The sequence below is a fragment of the Paramisgurnus dabryanus genome, chromosome 21, assembly GCF_030506205.2.
Source record: "Paramisgurnus dabryanus chromosome 21, PD_genome_1.1, whole genome shotgun sequence".
NCBI classification, from domain to species: Eukaryota; Metazoa; Chordata; class Actinopteri; order Cypriniformes; family Cobitidae; genus Paramisgurnus; species Paramisgurnus dabryanus.
In genome coordinates this window covers 9,831,681-9,853,978 of record NC_133357.1, presented here as the reverse complement: position 1 = coordinate 9,853,978, position 22,298 = coordinate 9,831,681, and the positions used below count along the sequence as shown (strand labels likewise).

The following is a 22,298-nucleotide window of genomic DNA, read 5'->3' as shown; positions in this document are numbered from 1 at the left end:
TTCTTGACTGACAGGTCTACAAAGCAAAATAAACAAACAAATAAGTAAAAAGGTACAGAGGTAATGGTAACTTAACATGACACTTGAAAAACTACATGCATTAGGGCTCGTGCCATTTTGTAGGTATGCATATTATTTCGTTTTTACCTCCTTATTCGTTTCAAGGCTCCATGGATCACAAGAGTCAATCTGTCTTATAGACACTGGTGGGTCAACAATGATAACTCTCATGTCTGAGGACTCAACCTGCACAAAACATAAGCACAGAGTTTTTGTATTATTGTTAATATTGTATTATTGTTAATATCGTCAACATCTACATCAAATCTGTAAAAAAAATCAGCATGAATATACGTCATGATTAAAATACTGACCTTGTTGTATAAATCTCTAGCAATCTCGTTGAGTGTGATGGACAGATCCTTACAGGTGTTGAAGTCCACGTCAGCTGCAGCGCGTGTCGGTGCTCCCGTGGCCCCCGAGAACACCGACAACGCAATGCAAAGCGCTAACAACAGCGATGAATTCATATTAAAAATGCTTTGCTGTAGTCCTGTAATGGGTTATCCTTACTTCTGCGGTTCTAACTGTTGTGGCGGCCTTATTATTGCATTTTATGCAGTCTAGTAGTGGGTGGTGAGTCACAGGACTTTCCCGAGATCACACAGGTAAATTGTAATTGAGACGCTGTGAAGTTTCGCTTTCTAAAAAATATTATTGTTCCTCAGTCACACGTACGTCTCCAAGACGCTCGAAAAAATGGTGAAGGAAAACGTGATGAGCTCAAATAATATCCTAGTTCCCTTCTAATGAACTCTGCGATGTCATGAACATGGAGTCTAAGGACCTTTCAAGACTTCCACATAAAAAAATACTGCAGGATACTTTGCATTTATTAAAGTGAAATTCCTAGATAGGTGTTTTAACATTACTATAGCAAATATTAAAGTATAATATATTATTTACTCAAATTTATCAAGTAATACTAGAGAATAGTGTAGTATGCATTAAAGTGTAGCAATTACTAATATAGTCCTACTACAATTTACTAGTTTACTATTTATCATACTCTTCCTTTTTTTATTAATTAATAATTTATAAAATATTTTTAGAAAGTGAGTGTAGCTCTTACAGCTGTGTGCAATTGTATGGGAATTGTCCAATTCATATCATCAATATTCAGTATTATAGGGGAACACATTTTTTTTTAAATCCTTTAATCTGCCTTGATTATTTAGTCAATATATCCCTGTGTTATTGTATGCCAGTGTGGAGTGGTTTTGTTCACTTAGTCATCTACAGGATATAGGATATACTAACTATAGGAACTCTCAAATAATATTTAAAACTGAAAAACCTTTTGCTAAAGAAAGTAAGCTACTCGATCTCCCCATCATGCATAGACAAATACATACATATGTGGTTGGTGTGTAATGCAGACTAAGTTTACAACTCTCTCAAACTCATTGGTTATCAGTGGTTGTGGGTTGCTGGTCTTTTTCCCGGGGCACTGATAGTCTGAGGACATAGTGTGATAGTGTGAGGACATATATCATTGGAATTTTTGAAAACTTGTCATTTGATTAATATTTCAACAAGTAAAATTAGTCTGCATCTTCCTCTTTACATTGAAATGTGATAGAATTGTCCCCAACCTATTCACCATTGTGGCTATCAGTATCAATGAGCACACTTTAGTGGTCCATATCAAAAGGCAAAAGTAATACGGGAAGTTTGATACTTTGAACCAAACAGTCCCATGAACTTACCCATGAACTTACAGTTTGCATTTAAAAAATAATATTTAAATATTTTTAGATATTTTACACCAAAATCCAGATATTTGTTTATTAATTGAGTAAGAAAAAGCGTGCAAGGGAATAAATACTATTAGAATTTAAAATAAGTCCTATAAAGAAAATCATTAAAAACAAGCAACTGCAAAATTATTTTACGGAAAAAAATAAATTTTGAGCTCAGTGAGCAAATGATTTATTGCCTTAAATTTCACACACCATAATATTCCATTTGTAAAGTACCTACATACTGTCAAACAGGACAAATTAACATTACAAGAAGTCAGCATTACGAAGCTTTCTTCTGAATTTTGTCTACCCCAGCAAAATACACAGGTCCTTTATAACGGTGTAACCTCTTTTGTAGATGTTCCCATTCACAAACTTTTCTTTAATTCAGATTTTACCATGGCCCAAAACAATTCTCCCATTTATATAAATTTCCATTTTTGTAACTTTAACCACGACACTGTTCTAAGAACCTGAACAGGATAATTTCCTCATTTGAAACTTGTTAAAATATTATGCCCTTTTATTATTCATAGGAAGTGAGAACGAGTCCGCAAGCGTTTATCTTTAAATTCAATTCCAACATTCCAAGAAACACTGATAAATAATAATTTACGACTGTACCTAACAATATACAGTATACAAGTTTAAGGCGTGTGTGATTGTACAGAGGAAGGAATATACTATATATTGCTCATGAGGTCAGCTTTATCACTTTGAAGAAGAAGTAATCGTACCACTGTTCTCCTGACCTGAAGATGACAGTCAACTTGTGGTTTTCCGAACATTCACCTTGACCTTGACTTGCTCTTATTGTGTTTACTAACATCATAAACAAGATTTTATTTACTATTAATTCCAGATTCTTTTTTGTCTATAGTACAGTGAAAATAGAGCAATTATCTTTGGAATTATCTAGGAAAAGAACAATATAAACAAAACAAGTTGTCAAGGAAGTAGTGGTCAAGTACAAGAACTTGGCACAAAAGTGCATTGTAGTAAGTATTGCACATTATTGCATTGAGTCAATTATAGCACATTATGTATAAGTTATTGCACATTATTGCATTGAGTCAAGTATTGCACATTATGTATGAGTTATTGCACATTATTGCATTGAGTCAAGTATTGCTCATCATTATGTATGAGTTATGGCACATTAGGCAGAAAAGTACTGCATTGCACACAATGGGAGAGAAATAAAGCAATGAAATGTAAACAGGCAGCATAGTGGTTCTCAAGATGGGGGCCGTGGCCCTCTGGGGGGTTGTGAGATGGTGCCAGGGGGCCCCAGTTTTATAACATCTTATAAAATACATTAATTTATCAAAAATTCTGTATATTTAAACATCAGAAAAATAAGGCTACTAACCAAATAATAACATTGTATTAATTAATTTGTAGGCATAGTTCACCCAAAAATAAAAATTCTGTCATAATTTTCTCACTTTCATGTTGTTACAAACCCATATAAATTTCTTTGTTCTTTGTGAATGGGGTACACGAACGGTTTGGTTATAAACATTTTAAAAAATATCTTTCTTTGTGTTCATCAGAACAAAGAAATTTATGCGGGTTTGTAACAATGAGTTTTCATTTTTGGGTGAACTATCCCTTTAATTCAAATTCTATGTCTGATTGAGATGTTTTCTGTCATTAATTTTTTTATTGAGGGGGCCATGGAGGTATGCATGCACCCCACACAAGGGGGGTCGCCCTCCGAAAAGGGAGAACCACTGGTATATAGTATAAAAATATACTGAGATAGTATATGGTATAGTCTAAAATATACAAAAGGTATGTAAAATATAGTAGACGACATTCACTGAGGTATATCGGGTATACAAAGGCTTTTTTACATCTTGAGGATTTTAATATACATTTTGTTGAATTTATGATTTTGGATAAATGAGGTGCCTTCATATCATATGGTCACATCACCCATATATTAAAAATAATATAGCAGTACTACAGTACTAAATTATTTACTATATCAAACCATTTAATACATTTTAATTGTTTATAACAGTAATGATATTTAATTATACGTGTTGTAGTCGACTTTGTTTAGTTAGTTTAAATGTTTTGTCAAGTGCACTAGTTCTATATGTCCCTTTAACGCGCCCCCACCCTTTCTATCCCGGAAGCGCTTCCAGTTCACCCGGAAGTGCCCTGTTGTTTTTGTTTTGAATGAAGCTAGTGCAATGCGCATATGGACCCGAAGGAAATATTAGTCTAAAGGTATGATTTATCTGCATACGAGACTGTAAATTGTTAATTGTTTCAGTGTATGTGTTTATTTAATCCTTATTTGTTTGTTGAACAACATGCATGAAGCCGTTTGAAAGAAATTGAAGTTCAGACCGTGTAACTCAAACCTCAGGCAATGACAACAAATACATGTTAGCTCTGCAGACTAATTAGTCGGCTAATATTTTTTTCCTAATGCTTTACGTTGTTGTTTAATTGCACTGCGCATTGTATGGTTTTTATGGCAAAGGAGACCTGTTAGACTTTACTAACAACAGCATGAAAGTGAAACGGATTTCTACTTTGTGGCTTTGTTTTAAAACGTATCATCCTTCCTAGACATTATTTTTAAAAACCAACACAATGCTGTCTACATAATAGATCTACGTGTAACGTGTCTTTGACTTCATCTGGTACCGCGCAGACTGGTACTGATAAAATACCGCGAGAACGATTCGAAAGCACGGCTTCTGATTCGCTCTCGCGATATTCTGATGTCATATTCTGGTCGCTCTGCGCAGAGCATCTATCAGTCAGTCATGTTTCTGTCCCCAGCACCACCATCCTCATGATGAACTTCGAGGGTATGGACCCGGGCATGGGCGAGTACGCGCCCGGTCTGGACTCTGCCCTGGACCCGCGGCTCGACCCCGGACTGCTCCAGGCTGTGGAGCTCGACCCCGACGGTCTGGCCGTGCCTGTAAACGAATCTGTGCACATAGTGGAGGGCATGTACTCAGAGCTGCACAGCGTGGCCGCGGAAGTCGGGATACCAGTGACAGCCACGCACTTTGACCTGCAGGAGGAGCTCTTATGGATGGGGAACCACCGGGTACAGTGACACATTTATGACTGCTTTTGTTATCTTTAAAAGAAAGAACAGGCAGGGCTTTAAATGCAGTCAGGGTTCTTGGAAAGTGTTTTTACCAAAACATTTTGCATATAGAATTTCTCAATTCAACTGGGAAGATTTAGGGTTAAAGTTTTATTGCTGAACAAAATTTTAGTTGTGGTTTTCATAGTAACCTCACGCATGAACTGTGACTTCCACATAGATGTGATGTCACTTTATTCACAAATCCTTCCTCTCTTTCATAACAGGGTCACGCCAGTTCTTTCTTTGGGCCGACAATGGGCCGCTATTCCTCGTTCCAGGTGCACATGACGGATGACATCCGACACATTCAGAGTATGGACACGGGCGTGTTGTTTTTGACCAAGAGCAACCTCAAATGCATTACGCGTGGAGGATTGATTATGTTTGATTATCCGTGAGTTGCGCCCATATGTGCTGTTACCATATATTAGGATGTTATTGTGGGTTTCATATCCTAAAAGTCACAGCTTGTACCTGGTGAAATGAAACATCCATTGTGCTAGACAATGACAACAAACGACACATTGAACTGAATTGTATTTAACAGACTAAATGAAAAAAGCTGAATGAGAACTACGAATAAAAGTTATACTAAGAATTAAACATTAAACACAGACTACACAGCATTTACAGCCAATCACAGTTGAGATATCAACAATAAGAACAAGAAGGAAAAAGTAATGGGGATGTAAAAAAAATATTCTCTAAACTTTGTAAAAGAAATGGCCCCTTTTGGGTTCATAGCGACTACGAATTTAAAAAAGATTTGCTATGAATACTATGATAGTCATTTTAATTGCTTGTACATGCCTGTTGTTGTGTGCAAACATTAATTTATTCATTTTGTTTTTAGGATGGATGAGGGCGCTGACATGCACAGTTTGCTTCTAAACGATAATAACACTTTGTTAATGGGAGGTCTCCAGAACTACGTAGCAGAGTTTGACCTTGCCACAGTACAGGAAACCCAAAAAGTAAGACGGTACAAAATTTTACCCCCTCACACGAATTTCAACCAATTACAACCAAAATAATGCTATTACTGACTAAGCCATTGTTGCTTTGTCAGGCTTGTCGCAATGCTCAGTCAATATTTTGATACCTTATTGTCCCATTAAGCTACAGTATTAAGGTTTTTCAGGTGTATCATCGTGATTTTTTTTTAGTTTTTATGATAAGATCACGGAGTGTTTAGTTATGCCAGTCAGAAAACAACTTCCTGTTTAAGGTGTGCCTTAATATGCTAATTTCATCACTCTAGTTTACTGTTGAGGTGCCTGGGGTCGCCATCATGAGACAATCCAATCGCTTCTTCTTTTGTGGTCACACCTCTGGCAAGGTGAGTGAAGGAGCGAATCGAAAATGGATGTGGAACGCATAGTTTCCTCCTTTCGCTTTTCCTACAGAGTTGAGTGTGAATAAATGTGGTGCATGTAAAAATTTTGCTCTTAGCTAATGTGGGAACACGCTTTCTATAGTTTGATTTGTGAATTTAGGGTAGAATACATAGGGCTTTTTCTTTTTGTTCATTCATCTGATCCTAGATTTTTTCCAGGTCATGTGGCGTTTGTAATTTTTAGCATTGATACAGAATAAATAGAAATATGCTCATGATTCTCGAAGTATAATAAATATGGGATTTTTAAATATGTCTCTTAAAGAGACACTCCATTCATTTTTGGAAATTTTTCGGAATCCATTCAGCCGATCTTCGGGGTCTTGCTGTACCACTTTTAGCATAGCTTAGCATAATCCATTGAATCTGATTAGACCATTAGCATCATGCTAAAAATAACCAAAGAGTTTCGTTTTTTTTTTCCTATTTTAAACTTGACTCTTTTGTAGTTACATCGTGTACTAAGACAGACGGAAAATTAAAAGTTGCGCATTTCTAGGCTGATATGACTAGGAACTATACTCTCATTCTGCCGTAATAATCAAGGACTTTACTGCTTGTAACATGTGTTAAATAGGAAAAATATCTAAACTCTTTGGTTATTTTTAAACGCATGATGCTAATGGTCTAATCAGATTTAATTGATTGTGCTAAGCTATGCTAAAAGTGGTACTGCCAGATCCGGAGATCAGCTGAATGGATTCCAAAATGGTAAAAATCAAATTTTTAACTCTAGGGGAGCTGGAAAATGAGCATATTTTCAAAAAAGTGTAATGTTTAAGTGATCCAGACATCTCCAGAATGTTCATTTTTGAGTATACTAATCCTTTCATCTCTTTGTTTAATCTTTCCTCCCTTTTTCACTTGCCAAACAATAGGTATCTTTGCGGGATCCACGCACGTTTAAAATGGAGTACGAGTTTGACGCTTTCTCCGGGAGTCTGTCCGATTTTGACGTACATGGTAACCTGTTGGCGGCGTGTGGCTTTTCCAGCCGTGGTTTAAATGGATTGTCATGTGACCGGTTTCTGATGGTGTACGACCTGCGCATGATGAGGGCCATCACACCACTACAGGTCCACGTGGACCCTCTGTTCCTCCGCTTCATCCCCACATACACATCACGTCTGGCTATTATTTCACAAACAGGTATGACGTGTGATCTCAGTTATTGCAGTGGTACATGTAATGTCAAAGCGAGACTGGATTATTGTGGAATAACAGCTTCTGCTACAAAGCTATTGTATCGTTTAGGAAACTTAAATGTTTTTTAGGGAAGTAAAATTCTGTCATTGTTGTTTCAAACCTGTATAAATTTCTTTGTTTCGCTGAACATAATGTACGATTTTTGTAGTCAAGTAGTAGGCAGGAGCACAATTGACTTCCATAGTAGGAAAAAATACTCTCATTCTGGCGTAATAATCAAGGACTTTGCTGCTGTAACATGGCTGCAGCTGGCGCAATGATATTGAAAGTTACCAAGGGGACTATTTCAGGCGCTGCGTAATATCATGGCACCTGCTGCACCCATGTTACGGCAGAAAAGTCCTTGATTATTACGCCAGAATGAGAGTATAGTTCCTAGCCATATCTGCCTAGAAAATCGCAACTTTTAATTTTCCGTCGGTCTTAGTACACAATATAACTACAGAAGAGTCAAGTGTTGAACAGGAAAAATATCGAACCTCTTTGGTTCTTTTTTAGCGTGATGCTAATGGTCTAATCAGATTCAATGGATTGTGCTAAGCTATGCTAAAAGTGGTACCGCCAGATCGGAGATCGGCTGAATGGATTCCAAAACGGTAAAAATCAAATGTTTAACTCTAGGGGAGCTGGAAAATGAGCATATTTTCAAAAAAACTGGAGTGTCCCTTATTAAGCTCATGTCTGGACATCTTATTTGTGAGAGTTACTGGTATTAGTGTGCCACTGCCACTGTCCCTGATGAAGTATCAGGGGATTTTTCTGCCATTCGATAGTGGTCTTTTCTAGTCTACCTTTGTCATTCCGTGACAATGTTGTGTTAGTTTTGTGTTTCCAAATTGTACTACAGAGGCCTGCTGGTGGGTCTATTGGCAGCAATTTTTCATTGTAACCTTTGTAATTAGCATTTAAAAGTCCCACCTCGCTTTCATTTCCCTTTTGTTGGTTCTCATAGATTTTCAGTAATGCTGGTAAAAACTTACATAGCAACCGCTGCTGGAACGGGACTGTCTGTTTGTGCGTTAAATAACAGACATTGCCTGAGGACACCTTAATTTAATTGACTTACAGTAAAGCATATAAAAGTGTCTGTTTCATGTTGTATTTGGTAACAGGTGTGCACGTTTGGTTTCTGTTTTACAATTAACCCCACAGGAAATTAATAATGTATCTGGGTCAATGACGTGACGTTAATTACTTTGTGTCCGTATGGTTTGATTAAATGTAAAAGGGTTAAAATTTCAAAATAAATTTGCAGATTCCTTGCTTACATTCTCTTTTTTTGAGGACCAAGTCTAAAATTTCTGGTTTTATTTTATTTTGAAAGAATATTTGGGGGATAATTGCAAAAATGTCAATTGGTGTAACTTTGTTAAATGAAAATAAATATATTCATAAAAATGTGGAATAAAATATAATCATCTAGCTTAGTGTAATATGATTTTTTTTAACATAAATTTTTACATCATTTGTCAAAGATTATTTAGAAAACAGAGCTGTTTTCAGCATATGTCAGGACAAATATTACAAAAACGCATTAAAATTTAAATTTAGAAATCACTTATAAAATGATATTTTAAAATTATTATTATTATTATTTTTTGATGATTACGCTTACATGCCATCAACGTGAATAAAATATGTAATATTTCTCATTATATGGCGCAATTAACTTTAATAAAAATGGTGCATATGTAATTTTTTTATTGCATAATATTATCATAATTACAATACGTGCATTGAAATAAACCTGATGCATGTTTTTAAAACAAGTTTTTTAAAAATAATTTAGAATTTTTTGCCAAACCGTTTTTGTCACTGACATCTATCTGTCCTGGAGGAAGTTTGGTGTAAACTATCATGCATGATGATGATGATGATGATGATGATGATGATGATGATGATAGCTCTTACTTTTTGAACATTAAGCATGCTGGGAAATCTGAAGTTTGACTATCCTGAAAATAGTTTGGTAAAAACTAGATTGCATGATGCTGATGATTGGTTTTGCTTATGATCATGACATGAGGCATGCTGGGAAATATGACTTAAGTGAGGAGAATGTAAGGCCAGCTGGATGTAAAGTGCCTTGAAAAGATCTGCGTCACAGTATGTAAGCTTTTTGGTGTGTTTCCCTGCAGGTCAATGTCAGTTCTGCGAGCCGACCGGACTAGCCAATCTGGCCGACATCTTTCACGTTAACACGGTGGGACAGCTGATGATGAGCTTTGACGTGTCCTCCAGCAAACAGGCGCTCTCCTTTGGGGACTCCGGTGGTGGTGTGCACTTGTGGTCAAGCGCCCCGGAGGTGTCCTATAACAGTTACTCCAGAGATACTGAGCTAGCCCTGCCTTGCCTGGTGGACTCATTACCCCAGCTGGACTGGACCAATGAGCTGATGCCCCTTTCTCTCCTGCCCATGCCCCTCACCAGCACAGAGCCCTTGCTCTCTGATTGGCCTACTTCCCATATTATGCCCAGCCCCAGGTATAACTAAGAATTTTGGTGTTGTGTGATGTCATATATTTTTCTTGAATAGGAAGGATGCTGTGCACATTCAGCATTGAATCAGAACTCACTGAAGATCTGGTGATTATGGCTAATAAATGACTTTATCTGGGTTTTCACAAACTTGGTCACAGATGATTAAGCTTATTTCATAATTTACTCAAGACATCCCAGATGTTTATGACTTCCCTATTCGGTTGAAAACAAATGAATCATTTAATATGGCAAGTTTAAATTTTACTGTATAATACTGCCACCTGGTGTACATGTAAGGTCCTTTATAAATGGAGCATTACATCAAAATAATTTTTTAAAAATATTATGGGGTGGTCTCTCGGACAGGGATAAGACTAGTCCTAAACTAAAATAAATGTAAGAGTTGTCCAAACTGAAAATATCTTGCACTGACCCATCTTAAAACCTATCCGTGCCCTCTGTTTGGCCTCAAAATGCACACAAGCGATGTTTTAATAACGCATGTTTACTTAAACTAAGGCCTAGTCCTGGCTTAAATAGTCCCTGTCCGGGGACCCCCCCCATATTGCAGTTTTTTCATTTTATGTAATGACTTTGTTTGTTTGTTTGTCTGTTAATGTCTTCTTTTATCTCTTCTAGACGAGCCCCCCCAGTAGATCCAGAAATTCTCAGGACTATGAAGACAGTGGGATTTATTGGATATGCTCCCAATCCTAGAACCCGTCCTAGAAACCAGGTAAGCGTGGTATTAACTCATTCCCCGCAGCCATTTTTTGAAAAGTGGCCCGGTGCATTTTTATGATTTTCACAAAAGTTTCACAAAATTCCAAAAAAAATTTATTCTAAAAATATTTAAACATACAAATATATCAAATGAAAGAACAGGCCCTCTGCTTTCAAACAAACAATAATCAAACAAACAAAATGGGAAAAAACAGTTTCATTCTATCTATATATTTTTCTTATAAACTCTTAAATGGGTATTTTTTAGCAAAAAGCTGAAATAATTGCATTTTTGGAATTTTGTTAGAGATCAGATTCAGAACGATTTATCAAAACATACACACAGTTTAAAATTAGTAAATAACGTTTTAGCTTTAGTTTTTTCATAAATTGAGTAAGTGCGCCATCTAGTGGATGATCTAGCGGTATTGGAGATTAACATAAAAATTCCTTAGGAACACGTTTTTTTAATGCAAATGTTTTCTCTTAATTGATAACTTGTCAATGGCGGGGGAAAAGTTAAGAATATGACTTTACAGTATGCTTAAAAGGGCTTTTATAATAGTTTAAAATATTTAGCAAAGTATAAAGGCAGATAATCTTTGTGTTTACTTGTTTATTTTATTTAAATAGGACAGGGCGGTCATTTTCCATACTCTTTTTTAGCTGCTGTAGTGTTTCTGTAAAGTTATTTGTCAATGTGTCAAGCATTGGAGAGCAGTAATGAAAGCAAAATAATGTCTGTCTGGGTATTTTTGTTTTGACCTGTTTGTTTTCATCAGGTTCCCTATAAGATCAAAGAGATTGAACTTGAGTATGACAGCTATAATCAGGTTCCCGAGTCTCCCATTGGTCGAGATGAGGAGCCACATCTTTACATGGTGCCAAAGAAGTACCGTAAGGTAGGATTGACTTATTGTATTATTTTCTGTATAAAGCTATGTCAAAGATTGAAATCAATGATTGAAATAAACTTTGATGCCTGGATTTCACAGACAGGGTCACTTATGATAATGCATGTGAATGGAAAAATACCTAGGGGATTGTGATCTGATTTTACACACTATTTGCTTGTATCAGGTGACCATTAAATATTCCAAACTGGGACTGGAAGACTTTGATTTTAAGCACTACAACAGGACTTTGTTTGCTGGTCTGGAACCTCACATACCCAATGCTTACTGTAACTGCATGATTCAGGTAAGACACACACATACACGCACACACAAGGTCTTTTGCTGTATTGTGCACTTGATCTAAATGATATTTAAGCTTAAAACAGAAGTATTGTTTTAATATTAACTTATTAATTGGTTAAATATAATTAAAATTAAATAAAAGTTATTTTTTATAATATATTAATGCATAGTAGGTATACAGTATATCAACATATAAAATAATCTATTAAAGCCACAGTTATAGAACAAGTTGCTCTAAATTGTTAAATTGGGAAAAATCCCAATACGTGACCATGTCGATTTCTCCAGAAACTCCTCAGAATTTTTTCTTTGGAATTTTGGAAATTCACAGGAGCATTGGCTTTGGGTGTTCCCACACTCTGGAATTTTATTAATAGTTTACTCTGTGTGTGCCGTGACAGGTGTTGTATTTCCTCGAGCCAATCAGGTGCGTGGTACAGAATCACCTGTGTCAGAAGGAGTTTTGTCTGGCTTGTGAGCTGGGCTTTCTCTTTCACATGCTGGATCTGAGCAGAGGAGACCCCTGCCAGGTACCAAATCGATTTCGGCCTGTGACGTCAGATCTGTAGGTCATGTGTAGCAATCATCCAACGTTTGTTTGTTTCCTCACAGGCCAGTAATTTTCTCCGGGCTTTCCGAACTATCCCAGAGGCTTCGGCGTTGGGTTTGATTTTGGCGGATTCCGATGAACAGACAGGGAAAGCCCGTCTGGGCCGCCTCATTCAAAGTTGGAACCGTTTCATTCTTGCGCAGCTGCATCAGGAGACGCTGGAGCAGGAGGGACCGCAGGCATACAGAGGAGCGAGTAGCAGGTGTGGGCCACGTGATGTCGTAGTTTAGGAGTGGTTGCTAGGGATAATAATTAAATTTACAGTTTATTAGTCAATTTACTAAATATTTAAGCACATGATAACACAATTAACCAATCAGAATCAAGTTTTCCAGAATGCTTTTATAAGAGGGAGCAATTGGTGCAAAAGACTGATGTGCAAAAATTCTGAGACATTGGTCGAATGGCCTTATATAACAGACAACTGGACAAGTCATTGACGCACACAGAGGGATTTGACGGGTTTTAAAATACCGATAGTAGAGATTGAAATATCGATACACTCTCGTGGAAAATTTATCACGATAGTTAGCTGTATCAATATTTTTGCACAGCCCTAAGAATAATGTACTTTCATACACTTATTTCTTGCTTTATCAATAATATTTCAGCTTCCGTCTCTAATCCTGTAATGTGATCTGCAGTGCGTTGGGTTCTTCTGGGGAGTCTGTGATTGGCCGGTTGTTTGGCTGTGAAGTGGAGAACAGCAGTTTATGTCGCTGTGGAAAGGAGACGGTTCGCTCATCTCTGACTTTGCTGTTCACCATGCACTACCCCGAACACAACTCTCTTGGTGAGAACTGTCAAACATATCTATTTGAAGTTTACGCCAAACCTGTTCATGTGGCGCCCCCAACAGATTTGCACCCTCAACAGTCTCCCTTATCTGACACACTCACTTAAATTTTTTTTTTAAATAGGCTAATTTTCCAGCTCTAGCTCCTCTAGAGTTAAACATTTTATTTTTACTGTTTTGGAATCCATTCAGTCGATCTCTGGGTCTGGCGGTACCACTTTTAGCATAGCTTAGCATAATCCATTGAATCTGATTAGACCATTAGCATTGCGCTAAAAAATGATCAAAGAGTTTCGATATTTTTCCTATTTAAAACTCTTCTGTAGTTACATTGTGTACAAAGACTGACGGAAAATTAAAAGTTGCGATTTTCTAGGCCGATATGACTAGGAACTATACTCTCATTCTGGCGTTTTCTGCCGTACCATGGCTGCAGAAGGCGCAATGATATTACGCAGGGCATGAAAATATTCCTCTTGGTTACTTTCAATAGCAGGGGACTATTTTTGTACACGATGTAACTACAGAAGAGTCAAATTTTAAATAGGAAAATATCGAAACTCGTTGGTAATTTTTAGCGCGATGCTAATGGTCTAATCAGGTTCAATGGATTATGCTAAGCTATGCTAAAAGTGGTACTGCTAGACAGTGTTGAGAACGCTGGTCTCGATAAACATAGATATAAAATACAAAGTTTTGTGCTCAAATTTTGTGTGCTGCCTTAATTTTGACAGATAAGACGATAAAGGAATACGACTTTGCGGATATTTTGAAGAAGAGTATCTGTCTGGAACAAAGCACTCAGGCCTGGTGTGACAACTGTGAGAAATATCAGCCGACTGTAAGTCTCTCTCTCTCTCTCTCTCTCTCTCTCTCTCTCTCTCTCTCTCTTTCTCTCTCTCTCTTTCTTTCTCTTTCTTTCTCTCTCTCTCTCTCTCTCTCTCTCTCTCTCTCTCTCTCTCTCTCCCTCCCCCTCCCTCCCTCTCCATCCTGTGTCATATACAAAACAGCTCTTTTATCTCTTTACAGGTGCAGACCAGGAACATTCGCTGTCTGCCCGATGTTCTGGTAATAAACTGTGAAGTGAACAGCGCTAAGGAGGCGGAGTTCTGGAAAGCACAGAATGAGGTTAAATCCCCATAATATACAAAGTATTATTAAATAATAAATATGTTTATTATATAAAGATGTATTTGTGTCTCTCAGATATTTAAGTGGTTTCATAGAAAGTTCATTCTGGTGATCTTTGAACTGGTGTTGTAGCCTTTGGGCACATCAATTCATCTGGTTTTCTGTTCATTGGGAGATGAATACTGTTTTTGTTCACAGTATGCGTACAACAAAGCTGTGAAGAAAGAGGCAGCGGAGCCTCCCAAAGTTCCCAGTGAGCCTCTTCCTACAGAATGGTGTATAGAGTAAGTGCTAACTGAAGAAATGTGTAGTCAGTTGTCATGCACTTACTGTACTGTACTGTACTGTACATGTGCCTTAATGTTAATGCTAATATTATATATACATATTTTACCATATTTAAATCACATTTGCCACAGGGAAGAACTGTACAATGTGGAAGGCTTGACCTTTGACACTCAGGCAGAGGACATGAAGCGTGTGTGGATCCCTCTCAGTCTGAAGATGTGCATCAGTAAAACTCAAGGCCTGGAGGTCAGCAGTGTGCCTGTGGGAGAGGAGGTGAGGAAAACCCCTGATATAGAAACGCCCGAGGTAGATTAGAGGTTGTTTCACAAAGGCTGGGTCAGAAATCGCATATTTCCATACTATATAGTCAGTAAAGCACACTGTTACCTACTAATTCCTGCTAAATTTTTAAGTGTGCATTTGACGGACACTTTACTATCCCACGAGGCCATGCAAGCTGAGGAGCAGCCAGATTCAGAATGTGAATATTTACATTTATGCATTTGGCAGACGCTTTTTTCCAAAGCTATTATTTACCAATCTTGTATTATAACGGACCTGGAATCTGGAAATAAAAGCATTCATTCATTCACATATGGGTCACATGACAATAAAAACATGACTTGTGTAGTTTGTCCGAAATTGAAACTGCACCCATACGTACTAGATAAAACATACAGTTTATACGATAAAGCAGTAGGTACTTCATCTCATTGGACGCAGTGTAAATGTGCTGATGTGTTTCGTCTCACAGCTGACCGAGAGTGAAGAGGCAGAGGGGGCGTCTATCTATGATCTGGTAGTCACAGTGTCTCATATCCTGGACACACGGACTGGAGGAAACCTAGTGGCTCATATTAAAGTGGGCGAGACCTACCACCAGAGAAAAGAGGTGTGTTATTACAAGAAGAAATAAATGTTTTCATTTATTTACAAATACCTCCAAGCACTTCTTACCCCTCCAACCACATCATATGGAGATCAGAGTGTTCACATCCAGTCCCCTACTTTTTTACATACTTAATAATATCCGGTTTCACTCATTGACCTATTCTAGTTCAAATAAGTCTTTCACCTAATGTCAATCTTCACGAGAATTTCTGCCATTGTGTTGGTTATAAACGTGGCTTAGCTGATATTTGGAAACTAAATGCTCTTTAAAGGTGCAATGTGGAACTTTTAGTGGCATCTAGTGGTGACACTGTGAATTGCAACCAACTGCTCAATCGACAGCTCACCCCTCCTTTTTCGAAACGCTAATTGCGCTTTTCCATTGCATAGTACCCCATGGTTTGGTTTGGGTCAGGTCAGCTTACTTTTGGGGGCTTTTTTCGATAGTACCAACTTGGTTGGGGTTCCAAGCGACCCGAGTTGATACCAAAACGTGATGCGAAAACACTGTAGATCACTGATTGGTCTGAGGGAATCGTCATTACCAGCATCATCGCTATAATGTAAAAGATTAGCTTCACATTCATGCTAGCTTGCGCTGTCTCGAGCAAACATGTTGTCTTCTGTGCTCTGCTATAAGTACCCAAACTCCCTTTTGGCGATGAAAAACATCCACAGGTTGAGAATCAGGAACACCATAACAGTTTATTTCAGACTGCAGTTTGTGGCGGCACATTCGCAACGCACATTGTCGCATATATGCTTAAATGCAACTTAAATGAGGCACTGCTGAGCGCACCGACTGATGCCACGGGTGTTTGTACAGAAACTGTCATGCGAGACAGAGATAGTGCTAAACGCGATGTGGTGAACTGAGAAATAAATGAATGTATGGGAATGTACAACAACGATCTCACTTGTATGATGTCACAGCAGTAGGCAGTGTAAATATAACGACACACCTATAATCCCTCCCACTCCGAAGTGTTACTAAACTCGATGGAAAAGCTAACCAAGCCAAAGTGAGGTGAGCTGACCCGTCCTGACCCAAACCAAACCGTGGGGTACTATGCAATGGAAAAGTGCCAATAGTGAAGCTATGATAGCCACCACAGGACAAACACGTCATCACCTCAGACAAAGTAGTAACAAAACGTAATCCCTAGAGCAGTTTGTCCATTTAGGGCTACGGTATAAACATGACAGCATGAAATGGCAACTTCCATGACCATGCAAGAAGACCCGTGGCTCATTTTAAGGTTATAAAACAATAAAGTTCATATTGTAAGGTCTTTATATACTACTAATATTAAATGTATATTGCATTTATGTCAAGAAATACATTTAAAAGTCTCACATTGCACCTTCAATGTAGTATCAGAAATCCATTGTGCAGGAATATTGATAGCGCTTCCTAGATGTTTGACCTGTGATGTGAGAAACATTTGCTATGTTTTTTTTTTCTTCTAGGGAGTAACACACCAGCAGTGGTATTTGTTCAACGATTTTTTGATCGAGCCTATAGACAAGGTAACATCATCACACATTTTAAATGATAGTATATTAGCTAAGTAAGTTATTTATTCCTGCTTATGTCATTATTACTGAATTGTACTGTTTGACTGGGATATTTCTAGGCTGAAGCAGCTCAGTTTGAGGTCAACTGGAAGGTTCCAGGTGTACTTTACTACGTCAAGAGGAACTACCATGCCAAGTATGATTTGCGAAGTATGTGATTTTTGGATTTATAATTTCTGTAAGAATTTATTATTTCTTTATCACAAAAGTTCAGATTATGTGTATAGACGTTTCTCTATGTATAGATTTTGTTTTCATGTGCAAGTAAAGCCCCGGCTAGGTCAGTTGGCCTTTGTGTGTGTGAAATTTTGTATATTCTCCCTGTGTTAGCGTGGGTTTACTCTGGGTGCTCCGGTTTCCTCCCAAAAGACAAAAACATGCAAGTTAGGAGAATGAAGATGCCACATTGCCCCTCTCCCAATGCGTGTATGGATTAAAGGGACACTCCACTTTTTTTGAAAATATGCTAATGTTCCAGCTCTCCTAGAGTTAAACATTAGATTTTTACCGATTTGGAATCCATTCAGCCGATTTCCGGGTCTGGTGCTACCACTTTTAGCATAGCTTAGCATAATCCATTGAATCTGATTAGACAATTAGCATCGCACTCAAATATATTAAGCGTAATGATATTACGCAGCAGCCGAAAATAGGCCCCTTAGTATCTTTCAATAGCAGAGGACTATTTACGGGCACTGCGTAATATCATTGCGCCTTCTGCAGCCACGGTACGGCAGTAAAGTCCTTGATTATTACGCCAGAATGAGGGTATAGTTCCTAGACATATCGGCCTAGGTAATCACAACTTTTAATTTTCTGTCAGTCTTAGTACACAATGTAACTAAAGAAGAGTCAAGTTTTCAATAGGAAAAATATTGAAACTCTTTGGTTATTTTTGAGCATGATGCTAATGGTCTAATCAGATTCAATGGATTGTGCTAAGCTATGCTAAAAGTGGTACCGCCAGACCCGGAGATCAGCTGAATGGATTCCAAAACAGTAAAAATCAAATGTTTAACTCTAGGGGAGCTGGAAAATTAGGCTATTTTCAAAAAAGTGGAGTGTCCCTTTAACCAGTTCTTACCATGAATATAGGCATAGATGCTGGAATGGCATTAAGAATAAACAATCAAACATATGCAAGTAAAGTATTCCTCTATCTTTTCGTTATCCACCTAGTTAAAAACCCTATTGAGGCCAGCGTTCTGCTGACTGAAGCCTCGTTGGCACGGAAACAGAGGAAGAGTCACGCTACCTTCATACCGCTCATGGTAAGCGAGATGCCTCAAGCTGGAGACCTCGTTGGACTGGACGCAGAGTTTGTCACGCTCAACCAGGTCAGTGCTGTCATTAAAGTTTATTTAACAATTATAGACACCATGTAAATGTGACTGTCTATCTCTGTTGGTTTTAGCTGGAGGATTTTATATGCTGAGATGCAACAGTTTTAAAGGCATCCCAATAACACATGTTCACATTTTAAAAACATCTTTTGGCATATGCTAACCTTAGCCTTACATTTTGAGCTTGCATAATGTGCATTGGTTGCATCTTGGGTTTGTTTCATCAGGAAGAGGCAGAACTACGCAGCGATGGGACCAAGTCTACCATTAAGCCCAGCCAGATGTCCGTGGCCCGTATTACTTGTGTGAGAGGCCAGGGACCCAATGAGGGAGTGCCATTCATTGATGACTACATCTCTACACAAGAGCAGGTAAAGACTCATCCTTTTCATTATTAACTATCGCATTTACTGTTTGAATGTCCACACGATGTTCAGTCATTTGGAGTTATTAAGTGTCATTTGTTCAAATATGTCATTTTTAATGCAAAGATGACATTGTTTGAGATGTCTATGAGAGGAATTATCAAACTTAGGAAATTATTAAACGTAGGAAACTACCTAGCTTTTTAGGTTAACATTACATTAAACTGTCATTTAAATTATATTTATACTTAACTTTATGTATGTGCACACAGTACATAAAAAACTAACATAACTTGTTCTTACTCACAAAGAGGGTTCTGAAATGTTCTGACATAGAAGAAAAAAATTATAAATTAATTATTGTACTGTTTTCATTTAATTTTAGGTCAATCGGTCTAAAAATGCAATAAAATATAATTCTATCAATTTTATTTATTATTATTATTATTATTATTATTATTGGATAATTTATTTTATTTCTTAAACACATGGAGGAAACTTAAAAAACATTATGAACTGAAGAATATTCATGGCGCTGTTATAAAACTATTATTAACACTTAATGACATTTTAATGACAAATTATATTTGTACCACAGTAGTTGAGGTCAAGAAAATATTCATGGCGCTGTTATAAAACTATTATTAACACTTAATGACATTTTAATGACAAATTATATTTGTACCACAGTAGTTGAGGTCAAGAAAAATATTCATGACGCTGTTATAAAACTATTTGACAGAGTATTAACACTTAATGACATTTTAATGACAAATTCAATTTGTATCACTTGTAAAAAGTGGTCAGTTATGTCGTCTTGGTAATGTCAAGTTGTCGTGACAAGTTATGATGTATTGGTTTATGTCAAGTTGTCATAACAGACATCTCAAACAATGTCATCTTTGCATTAAAAATGACATATTTAAACAAATGACACTTATTGAAAGTTGTCATAAATGGCAATAAAAAAAATCTCATTATCATTACAAATATCATTTAAAAAATGTCAATGTTCATTTCACATGTCATGATTATGAAGGTGTCATGTGAGTCTTATGGACACCCCTTCAAGTAAAGTGTTACCAGTGAGATTATTTTATTACATAACAATCAGGTTTAATATTTTGGAAAACCTTTTTGTTCCTTCGTATGTTCAGGTGGTGGATTACCTGACCCAATACTCTGGTATCAAACCTGGAGACCTGGATGCCAAGATCTCATCTAAACACTTAACCACTCTGAAATCAACATATCTCAAACTGCGATTTCTTATCGACACTGGGGTGCGCTTCGTTGGCCATGGTTTACAGAAGGATTTCAGAGTCATAAATTTAATGGTGAGTTGAACACCGAAATATTGCATTAGGAGGTCATGGGTTCGAACCCAGGGAACACACATACTGATCAAAAATGTATACCTTATAATGCACTTTGGATGAAAGCGTCTGCCAAATGCATAAATGCAAACTAATATCACACACTGCATATGTATTGCAACAGGTTCCAAAAGATCAGGTCATCGACACTGTCTACCTCTTCCACATGCCTAGGAAAAGAATGATCTCTCTGCGTTTCCTTGCATGGTACTTTCTCGGTAGGTGTCTAGTAGAAACTTTTTCTCTTTCTTTCTGACATTTCATGTTGTTTATCAGTGTCTCTTTTGAATATTTGTTTAGATCTGAACATTCAGGGTGAAACCCATGATAGTATTGAAGATGCGCGGACGGCGCTGCAGCTGTACAGGAAGTATCTGGAGCTGAGTCACAACGGAGGAAAAGATGAGTTTCGGAAGGTCCTCAAGGCTCTCTATGAGAAAGGACGCAAACTAGACTGGAAGGTTCCAGACATTGACTCTGCAGATGGTCAAGGTAGCCCAAAAAGTACGAATCACTGATATGGCAGTGAGAATATTTTCAAGTCATAGTTTTTTGGATATTTAAGGGGTTGTAAATGATAGATAATAATTGCAAAGCTTTATGTGTGACCCTGGACCACAAAACCAGTCATAAGTCGCACGGGTAGCAATAGCCAACAATACATTATATGGGTCAAAATGAATCATTTTTATGCCAAAAATCATTAGGATATTAAGTAAAGATCATGTTCCATGAAGATATTGTGTGTGATTGAATGTGATTGGACAAGAATGCAGACATGCGAGCAGCATTAGGATTAAGAGGAGTCACTCTCTTTCTCCTTGTTATATGCTGCGGTCACACTAGACTTTTTGTTTCATTGACTTGCATTCGTAAACACATGAATGCGTCAACTTTTCGGGTAGAGAAAAACTGAAAAAAAAAGTAGCGCACAGTTTCTCATTTTATACAATAATAACAATGCAAAAGTAACAGTACAAGCATGCCAAAATCCATATGTGAATAAAAACAACACTTTGGCATCTGATATCCAGTCACTGCCAATACACAGGGTGAGTAGAAATTTCACCCGCTCAAAGTCTAGTGTGACCGTGGCATTATGCATAACCTTCCTTCTTATTTTTTTAATAAATTCTTAGAAACACTCCCATGTTTTCTTTGCTATTACTAACATGGTATTTTAGTGACAAAAAATCCTCAATGCTGAAAGTTTTGGCTTTTGAGACACTTAATTTTTTTTTTACATAATTAAATATATACTTTTTTTTGTAGTTACAGAGCTACACAGTGTTGTGTCTTAAACCAACGCTATTTTTCTTATTTGTCCATGAGATTTTAAGTCCCATGTTGTTTGATGGATTGTTTATGCTCTTTTGCCTCTTCAGGTACAGCTGTGTTTCCCTCTGTGATGGGTTTATGATCCCAGTAAAACTCAAGCTGGTTATATTCCTGCCAAATAGATGTCAGCCCCCGTCATTTATTTCAACAGTGTTCTCTTTCAATATGTTGTGAATAAATATCTCTTCATGAGTGTATTTCATGTCATAAGGTTAAAAATAGTCACACATGTGATCATGTCTAAGTTGTTTTCACACCATGTGTAGTGTGTATGTGGTACAGTATGTATGGGAAGAATATGGATAAGGAAAAAAATCTACTTAAACAGGAATATGCCCTTAAAAATAACATGAAAGGAATGTTTCCATGAAAAGCAGTTGCTTTTTACACCAATGTATTTACAGTATATCATGTCAGAAACTCCAGTTATCAAGAACATGAATTTAGCAGTATATGGACATTTTGTTTTTTTCTATTTTGTATGCTATACACTGTAATAATGTGGCAGCTGAATAAATAATTTTGGATAAATCTTTTTGTTATGTTTAAAGGTTATTTACACTGGGTGGATTATTGCAGCAACTTTATAACGTTATTGAAAGCACAATTAGAAAACTGAGGATAATACTTAAATTGCATATGTAG

At 37.2% G+C, this 22,298-nt stretch overlaps 1 protein-coding gene across 2 annotated transcripts; it reads left to right on the top strand.

Moving 5' to 3' along the window:
* The first annotated feature begins 3,952 nt into the window (after positions 1 to 3,952).
* pan2 (poly(A) specific ribonuclease subunit PAN2) lies at positions 3,953 to 22,193 on the top strand. 2 transcript variants are annotated; one of them, XM_065285446.2, is made up of 26 exons: positions 3,953 to 4,046; positions 4,611 to 4,887; positions 5,157 to 5,326; positions 5,786 to 5,906; positions 6,194 to 6,271; positions 7,207 to 7,477; positions 9,673 to 10,018; positions 10,655 to 10,751; positions 11,521 to 11,640; positions 11,819 to 11,938; positions 12,339 to 12,467; positions 12,550 to 12,749; positions 13,192 to 13,340; positions 14,078 to 14,184; positions 14,373 to 14,471; positions 14,673 to 14,758; positions 14,894 to 15,035; positions 15,517 to 15,654; positions 17,124 to 17,183; positions 17,291 to 17,381; positions 18,411 to 18,568; positions 18,802 to 18,945; positions 20,097 to 20,276; positions 20,440 to 20,533; positions 20,616 to 20,807; positions 21,701 to 22,193. In XM_065285446.2, exons 2-26 carry the CDS (start codon positions 4,624 to 4,626, stop codon positions 21,733 to 21,735), a joined length of 3,591 nt encoding a protein of 1,196 aa, XP_065141518.1. In that variant the 5' UTR covers positions 3,953 to 4,046; positions 4,611 to 4,623; the 3' UTR covers positions 21,736 to 22,193. The 2 variants fall into 2 exon arrangements, with proteins under 2 accessions (XP_065141518.1, XP_065141517.1); XM_065285445.2 differs by having other exon boundaries at positions 20,616 to 20,819.
* The last annotated feature ends 105 nt before the right edge of the window (positions 22,194 to 22,298 follow it).